Raw genomic sequence first — 9,211 nt, forward strand, 5'->3', positions numbered from 1 at the left:
ACAGTTGATCACACTCATTTTTAACTTCCACTTCAAAATCAGAGCACAAAATGATGTAGCTCAGTCTTTCATCACATCTAGATCACTTATTTCTAGGTTGATTGTTTTGTTAGAGCTCAGTCATTTAGTTACATCTTTAAAAAATAAAAAAGTGCAGTAGCAAAGAACAAAAAAAGGCAGATAAACACAACCTATACAGCTGAAGTACACCTTGGATTAGTGCTCCCTGATGGGGTTTGTTCTAGATTATTTACAGGGGTGTTTTGCCCCCTAGTGGTGTCTGTTAAATACTGCAACATGAAGTTCCATGCTGCCCTCTAGTGTCAATTTTCAGTACTGCTGCTCAGGAAAGTACCATAAGAAGTCCTCAGACAACTACAAAATAATCACACAACACTTTGTGTAAGTTTTTGATTTTCTTTCTTTTTTGTGGAAATATGTTACAGTTATATTACAGGTATTTAAATGCCCCGAGGGAGAACAAAAAACTGTTTTGGAGACACCGGAAACTAACACTAAGAAGAAGACAGCAACTTAAACTGAGACACAAACAGTCCAGACTGGGGTCGACAGACTTCGACAGGCAGAGTAGGTGAAACTTGAAGCCCAACACGTGACCTGCGTAAGGAGACGTCCAATAAATACTGCAGATGTTGTTAACAAAACTTATTAAAAACAAAACAAAAACCTGGACAAAAGACAAGGAAAACAAGGCGTGCTCTCCTTCTTAAGTCCTTTGTGGTGTTTAGCAGCATGTGTGTAGCTTTCAGAAATCAAAAACTTGTGAAAAACCGGCATGCGGGGCCTGCAAATCAACCAGAGTTTTTAAACACAGGTAAGAAATATCGCGGTTGTGTGGGGCCAGTGTGAAAAAGTGGGAAAAGTGCTTAATACAAGAACACACGAATAATTTACAGGTAATTCCGCAACCTCGATATATTGAACAGCAAACCCAGAGATAGGAGTTTTGTCTTCCTTCAGCCACACTGGTTGGTTGACTACAAAAATTCAGCATTTAACCAATTAAAAGTATTTTTTTAGTATGCAGCAACATCTTAGCATGATGTATTAAACATTAAACAGACATAATCAAAACAGGCATTCGGCTGGTGGTGTTAAATTCACATCCCGGTTCTTGCAGCTTAAGATATCAGAGATTGGATCATTTCATTTCTCAGGTTTGTAGCATGTTGTATTTTATTTCTGGTCGTCTACAGTTTATGAAATACAATCCACCTGTGTTTACCTGTGTGAAAATATTCTGGTTGAGAGCAGCTACGCCCCTGCACCGACTTCCATTGGTTTAAATGCAACTTATAAAATATATCATAAAATGTCTTCTTAGATGGAAACTGTTAAGTCCATGTACAAAAAGTTCTTTCTTTTATATAAATTACACCAGTCTCTGATGATGATAATGATGATGGTGATGTCTCCGTTCCTGCTAATAAGGTTCATCTCCAAACCAAACCTTTCCCCTCATACATACACACTCACATGCTCGCACACACACACACACAGCTAGGAGCATGACCGTGGTCAACACTCCCGACTTAGCTACACAACATGCTCTACACATTACCCATAGTAGAGAAGAAAACAATAAAAGAAAAAAAAAAGAAGAAGAAGAAACTCTATCCCCACTGAAATGAAATCTCTGCACATACAGTAACGCTACATCTCCTCTTTCTTTTTCCTTCTTCTCTTCCACGCTGCAAGACCACAAGCATGGTGCAGTTTCAGGCGATGGACGGAGGGCGACCCCTCAGCTTCAGCTGGTGACCCTCACTACCGCCTGTCACTGTAGCTGCCTTGTTCTGGCTCCGCCACCGCATGTCCCTGGCACAACCCGATGGATAACGCCCAGCTGGCGGGGGCGGGTGTGGGAGGAGGGGGGGAATGTGCGTGACGACTGACCGGAGGAGGGTGGGAGGAGGAGGTGGTGGTGGTGGTGGGGACCTCAACAGTCAAACCGCATCTCCAGTGAATCGTCAAAGCCCCTGTTGTCGTGCCCCGCCCCCGACAGGAAGGTGGCGGTGACGGGCGCCCCTGTGGCCGCGGTGACGTTGAGGAGGGTGTTGCCGGGGGAGCTGGTGGCCGGACTGCGGAGGGCCGCCGCCGTGATACTGGTGAGGTTGATGCCCAGCGTGAGTCGGGTCTGCTCCAGAGCTTTCTCTGGCACAGCGAAGGCCTCCAGCTTCTTCTCTCCATTAGCCATGTAGGAGTTCTGGCAGCCACGGCAGATACAATCCAGACACGCCTGGGACAAACAATCATCGATAACAACGTGATTTAATAAATAATGACAACAGAACAGATTGTTTCCCACAAGAGAAAGGTTAAACAGCTAAGTCTGAGCTGCCAACGCCTGCTATATCTGCCGGATGAGGGCTGTGCAAAACAGTCAAAAGCTCCAGAAGCTCCACAACTATAAACTAAATTTATGAAGTAAACCATTCATAAACAGCTATGATATATAGCAGTGGTTCCTTAAGGGGAAGCTGTGACGCCTTAGCTCGCCTTGCTTGTTTAATTTACTGTACATGCTTCACAATGCTTCCCCACATTACAGCAATATACTCATCATACTCAAAGAAGTCAGTAAAAACTGCTGACTTCTCTTTTTCTGAGTGATACGACTCTTTAAAGGCGCTGAAGAAGTCGAACTTCCCTAACAAGCTCTTTATGACTGTGTCAACAATATTTCAGCTCCAATCACGACTCCCTGAGAAACAAATGAGTCATAAAGCTGTGGTGCAATGTAAACAAACAAAAGCTATCAGTTAAATGCAATGAGCCTCCAGGTGGGAATTTGGTTTGTTTGTGAGCCGTGTAGATAAGGAGCGGGGTTTGATGTGGTTCTCACCTTGCGGTTGGAGTAGCAGGGGCAGCGCTGCCCCCTACAGGTCAACACTGAGGGGTTCTGTGTGGCTCGGCCGCACTTGCAGCCCTTCTTCTCCACAGGCTTCTTATACAGTGGCTTTGAGGGGCTGGGTGGGTGTGTAAGGGGGTGTGCGTGAGGGTGAGGGGGCACCCGGTCACGGGGCTGTGCCCGGGGCTTGGGGGCCCCCTGCCTGGCCTTGGTGTAAGCCTTCTTGGTGGGGCCGTGGTGCTCCACAGTCTTTTTCAGCGCCTTGTTGGAGACGAGCACAGTCTTGCCCACTTTAGGGGGGCCGCCGTTAGGCACCGGGGCCAGGTGGGGGTGGGGCGTGGCCGCAGGGAACTTAGGCTCCTGTTTGGTGGTGGCACCGGGGTTAGGGTGGTGGGGGGAGCTGTTGGCACCGAGGGGAGGCCCTCGTAGGAGGCTGGAGATGGGGAGGGGCTGCACCTTCTCGCTGTCACTTTCTGAGCGGGAGCGCTTGCGGTGGCACCGAGGGGGGACACGAGGGATGACCGTGGAGGGCTGAGGGGGAGGCTGCAAGGAGGGCTGCGGGTGAGGCTGAAGCGGGCGAGGGCTGTTCCCTGGGGGGAGGGAAGGGATGAGGCGGGAGGAGTCCGGGCCAGATGGGCAGTGAGGCCCGTTGAGGCTAGACTGAGGTACAGAGGAGGGGCAGTCCGGCTGGGGGTTGGACTCGGGCGTGGTGTCGGGGTCCGTGTCCGTCTCCAGAGTCCTGAGCACCTCCTCGACGCTCAACAACAAAGGCCCCCCGCCATGTTTAAGGTCATCCCCAAAAGTGCTGATGTCACAAAGCCCCACCTCCCCCGTCCCCGTGACGCTCACACACACCGGGATCTCCTCTGAAAAGCTCTCCTGCTTAGCAACGCCTCCACCTGTTTCTATGGTGATGGGTTGCAGAGCGTCCGAACTGACCAGGCCGTTACAATCATGCAGTCCGTTAACGCTCACGGGGCTCGGCTCCTCGCCCTTGAGCTCCTTCGAGGGAGGAGCTTCGCCGGGCTGGACTGCGTCGGAGGTGGAGGCCGTTTGTGACACCCCGACCGAGTCCGAAATGTCCTCCGCCTCCGGCTCGCTCTCAGCCAACGTGAGGCCCTCGTTGAGGATGGCCTGGAGGTCCGGCGAGTCGCTGGCGGCGCTGGCTATGTGTGGGGCGAGCGGCGACTGCGTGATGTACAGACAGAGCTTCCTGTAACAGTGGACGAGCAAGGAGAGCTGCCTGTTTTCCTCAAAGCGGGAATAGTCCTTACACCAACTACAGGACGGCTTCAGCTGCATCCTCTGACCCTTACAGCCTCGACAGACGTAGTGCTGACATGACGAGTCGGTGGGAGCGATGGGGTCCTGCAGGAGGTTACCTGGAGATAAAAGCAAATATGGGAAACTGTAAATACATCACACATTTCACAGGAACAGAACAGATGAGCTCACACTGATGATTAATTCACACACTTCTGATCCAGAAAAAGCAGCACAGCCTGTCAAAATAAACCCAGCAATAAACACTTATCTGACAAATTGAGCAGATCCACGGCGTCCCTGATAAAATCCTAGTTTTTAAGCGAAGATTTACAAACTTCTGCTTCCACATTTGCCTCTTTTAGCGGCTTCCTAAACCTGAGTGGTGCCTGGCAACTCGCCAGATTGGATGACAACCGCTCTTTGAGAGGAGCTTCCTTAGCAACGCTGATCACTAAGGAGTGCAGCTGCAGATATGGGGGGAAAAGGGATGAAGGTCCATTCATAAGACACAAGCAGCCTTACACTCTGTGCACGGCCTGTCTGATAAATCCCACGTAACTGCACAAAGTCTAAATTTAACACAACATATGGAGCGCTTTTATAGTGATCTATTATTTATACAGAGATGACAGCTACGTAAATATATCACCTATACCTCACAAAAAGTCAGAAAAATGTGAAATAAAACATCAATAATTCAAATATAATCCATGTATCTATCCATTTACTGACAAACAGCAGAAAAAGCTTCCTCTGTAGCGCCACAAAAACAACAAGAAACACAAAGCACACTCGCTAAGAGAGAGTTAATGTATTATGCATGAGAGGTGAAGCCCTTGCATTAAATATACCGCCAAAATAAATCAAAGATGACGTTTATTTACAACCTAACACAAGCAGACTAACCGCAGAGAATGTTGAATTGCAGCCAAGCTTGTACAGGCATTTAAAAGTTGTGTCTAAACGCTGTAAACAGCTGTAAATATCCCCTCTTTTTCTCCACTTCCTTTAATTTTTTGCTCGTATATTTTTGCTTTTTATTGTTTTTACAGATAAAGAGTGTGAGAGAGAGATTAGGTGCACATTATCCAGTGTGTGGAAGCACTGCTATTCAACATGATAAACAGAGAAACGCCCCGATGCTGCCAAATAGCACACAGAGGGGGGTGTGTCATGATGGGTGTAGCTGTGGCCGATGATGCCTTCACTGCGCTTACGGAATTTCCGCTTTTTATAAACACTACACCTGAGTTCAGACGGATTAAAGTGCATGTAGAAGCAGCTAATGTTTTCTTATTTTTTGTAGGAACAGCATGCAAAAAATCGAATTGAAAAAGTCTTGTATTATTATTATATATTATTATTATTATACTCTGGTGTTTTTTTATTCTACATGAATCTACAACTTTTTATCTAACTTTATTTACTTATGCAGAAAGATTTTCACTTTTTTGTCTTAAATTTGAAGGTACTATATAAACTAAGTGTTTTCTCAGTGTTATTATAATTAATATTATATCAATTATGTCATAGATTTAGCGAAGAAAATAAGAATTTTAAAAGTTATTATTGTATAAATGTAGTCAAGTAAAATGAGCAAAAGTTACCCAAACATTTTAGGGAAGATTAAATATATCATTACACATAATCCATGTATCAAAGTAAGAACAAGTAACTCAAATCTGTTTGTTTACTTTCCACAGCCGTTGATAACTTAGCTCTTTATTGATTAGTAGTGCGGATTCAGATATTTCCGGCTGCACGTGAAAGCAGCATAATTTAAAGGCTCGCTCCCACCGCGAGCACAGCTGACAACAACGCACGTTACCGAAACCCTCTCCCGAAACACACATTCAACACGGGCACATTATCAATAAAAACAGTTAAATAAAGAATAGATTAATTAATAAAAACACACACACTTACCGCAGACCAAGCAGGACAGGGACTGGACGGAAAAACGGCAGCAGCTTGCAGAGCTCCGCGAGGGCCCGGGGGTCTCGGGGGTCGCACTGCAGCACCGAACGGCTCGCGGACACGTAGAGAGAGGTCGCATTCACCGGGTTCATCTCAGCTGCCTGGCCCCCGGTGGGCTCCGGTCCGGTCCGTGAAGATGTACTGATAACGTTAAAACACCAAAGCCGCGCGGTGGCACAAACCAGCCGCAGCTCCCGCGCTCGGTGAGGTAAAATGAATGTTTCTGTCGAGGGAGTCCGGTGGCTTTGAAGAGAGCATAGATGGATATAACGGTTTCAGTTCCCCGTCGGTAAATCCCACATATATAGCAGTCTGCGCGCAGAGCAGTCGAGGTTACTCATCCCCCAAGTCACATCCAATCCATCCTCAATGTGTCCCCAGCGCTGAGAGTACTGCTGCTTCCGATGGGAGCGATTATAAGTGCATTCACAAGGAGGCCAACCGTACATAAAAACGTCGGTTCATCCAAGTCGGTTCGGTTTGTTTCCATACAATCCGTGAGTTATGATTAGACAAAGCATCGTGTGGCGCCCTTTTCCTCCACCAGTGGCCTTTTAACGTTACTTACAGCTGGTTAGCTAGCAGCGGCACCGAAATTCAAACAGGGGCTTTCGTGACAAAGTGCTCCGGTCTGCGATGCTTTTCCCCGCGATATTCCATAGTCCACATGCATGCTCGTCCCGCGGCTTTCACGTCGGTCCAGAGCTGGTATCACACGATGCATTTAGTATCCCACAGCGAGGCATCCGCGTCTCCTATTTCGCTCGGCAGCGCAGCCCCCCAGCAGGCTCGTTACGGCTGTGTTATTGTTCGCGGAGATTCATGGCGGCTCGAAAACAAAACAGGCCGCCCCGGCTGGAAACGGTCCCCCTTAGCGAGAAACGCCGACAGCCGAGCGTCGATGTGGGTAGAGACGAGTAAAAGGGAGGCTGCGGCGATCAAAACAAAAATAAATCCGAAGCTCCGACGCTTCTCTCGGCGGGGGGAAAAATAAGCCAGCGGAAGCAGCGGGCTCTCGTGACAGTGCTAGCCGCCTGAGCTGCACCGGGAAGCCGGCTAAAAAAAGCAGGCCGCTTCCCTCTTCTCGGGATTAGCGGGGCTCTCTTGCTCTCGCTGCTCGCCTGGGTGGGAATGTAGCAGGAAAAAACGAGGTTTTAGGCGAAATTACGTCCTCCTGCAGCTTTTGGTAGACCCCCAGAGTGTCAGCGAAGACCGAAAGTGAATTAAATCCCTATTCGTTTACCTTGCTATCATTAGCCGCGGAGCATTCCTCATACCTCCCGTCGCTTTTCCACACACAAACAAGGGGGCGCTGTTGGACCAAATCTCGCGAGAACTCACGCGAGGCGGTTCATTTAAAAACAATGGAACTAATATACAGTATTTCCTCTATTCTATCTACAAAACAAACAAAAAACTCATGAATAAATAAATCTATAAATATATATTTGTAAAAAGTAACGCTTTATTTTACAGTTTCATAATTTCCATCTAATTTCCTGGAAACCTTCCTCATTATTTTCTAAAAATTAGCAGTTTTTAGCTGTAACAATATTATATTTCCAAGAAAGGCCTACAGAATTTGGTACTAATTATTAAAATCAGCATTAAGCATTAAGACTATGGACACCTACAATGCTATATTTATCTGTGTTTCTGTTACCCTCTATGTTTTTGTGTAACTTTGTATGAACCCAAATAAAGTTATTAAAAAAAAAAAGAAAACAAAAGCCTTGAATTCTTAAATTTACTTTACCTAATTAAACTAACATCACACATACATGAAGTCATTAAGAGTTTTTTTTTTTTTTACAGGAACAGCTCCCCCATTTATGTTTTTAACCAATGTTTTTGCTGTTTAAATGTGACACTTTAACCACCCTTTTTGCACTGTTACACAATAACTTCCCATTTAGAAAGGCTAGTGCGCACTCATTTATTAATGTAATACATGACAAATTCCTCAGTCATGGTTTTCACTGAACTGATGACTTATTCAGTATCAGATTGGTGTTAAAAGTTTAATTTAGCTCCACAATGACTGTGTGAGTGATGAAGCCAAGTTCAGGGTATTTTCTTTGAAGAAAACCAAAAATAGACGAGGCAGTCCTTGTATGTGCATGAAACAGTAATTATGGGTTAACTTAAAGTTACTACTACACAGTTATGATCACTACTGTATACAGTATGTGTCATGTTGCTGCATATGGTATTTTTCACCGCACATATTTTGACTTGTCATGGTAGGAAAAACAGAGATGTTACTACCGGTGAACCAAAGACAGCGTGACTGTGAACCAGCAGGACCCTGAAAATGAAGCAGCTAAATGGAATTCGGCCATCATTCAGTTTCTTATTCTTACTCTGTAGTTTTCCTACAGAGTTTATAATGTCTGGGTCCCAAAACTAAATGATAGCAAGTAAAATATAAGTAAAAATGTAAAATATTTTTGTTAAACTCCAGTGTTCTTATGTGATTTGGCCCTTGATAATCATATTTTTTTTATTTTTACACTCAGAAGCCATTTAGCCATTAGTTAGGTTTTTTTTTTTTGCATCCATATGATATCAATCATTATTCCTTCTTCAAATACAATCTTCTATTAACGGTATGCCAATATTTTAGGTCTTTATCAGTCATGAAAATATTAGGAATAAAACCATTTTCGTCATTTTCATGGGACCAAAATGGCATGTGGTGTAGCTCGTGGGAGCATGAAAGCGTTTATGGAAATAGTTTAATGTTTGATCTTTTAGTGAACCAAGTGCCATGTTCCCCTCACAGATAAATACACAGTTAAAAGCACTGTTTCATATGGAAGTCCATTTCTGCTACTGTGATGACAGAAGAGGGACGTTGTAAGTCATTATTCTCATTATAATGACTTAGTATCTCAAACTAATGAGGCCTGTATGTTTGGATGTGTGGCGATAATGCCGTGGGGTGCTGCCAGAGAGGACTCATCATGGGACCCTTTGGCAGTTTATCTTTAGAAATAGCTGCTAAGATACACTGATAGGGGAGTGGACACTTGTGTGATGCAATCTCACTGATATCATCTATCAATGTGTCCTTCATTCTTCTTCCTCTTTCTT

The 9,211-nt window shown here is 45.3% G+C and overlaps 1 protein-coding gene across 1 annotated transcript; it reads right to left on the minus strand.

Moving 5' to 3' along the window:
• Positions 1-397: 397 nt before the first annotated feature.
• LOC108885062 (E3 ubiquitin-protein ligase MSL2-like) lies at positions 398-7,787 on the minus strand. The gene is given in 4 exon segments (XM_018679239.2): positions 398-2,260; positions 2,867-4,254; positions 6,065-6,089; positions 6,091-7,787. Coding segments are annotated over 4 exon segments (1,830 nt in total). The 5' UTR covers positions 6,208-7,787; the 3' UTR covers positions 398-1,960.
• Positions 7,788-9,211: the final 1,424 nt, after the last annotated feature.

The sequence above is a fragment of the Lates calcarifer genome, linkage group LG24, assembly GCF_001640805.2.
Source record: "Lates calcarifer isolate ASB-BC8 linkage group LG24, TLL_Latcal_v3, whole genome shotgun sequence".
Lineage (NCBI taxonomy): Eukaryota > Metazoa > Chordata > Actinopteri > Centropomidae > Lates > Lates calcarifer.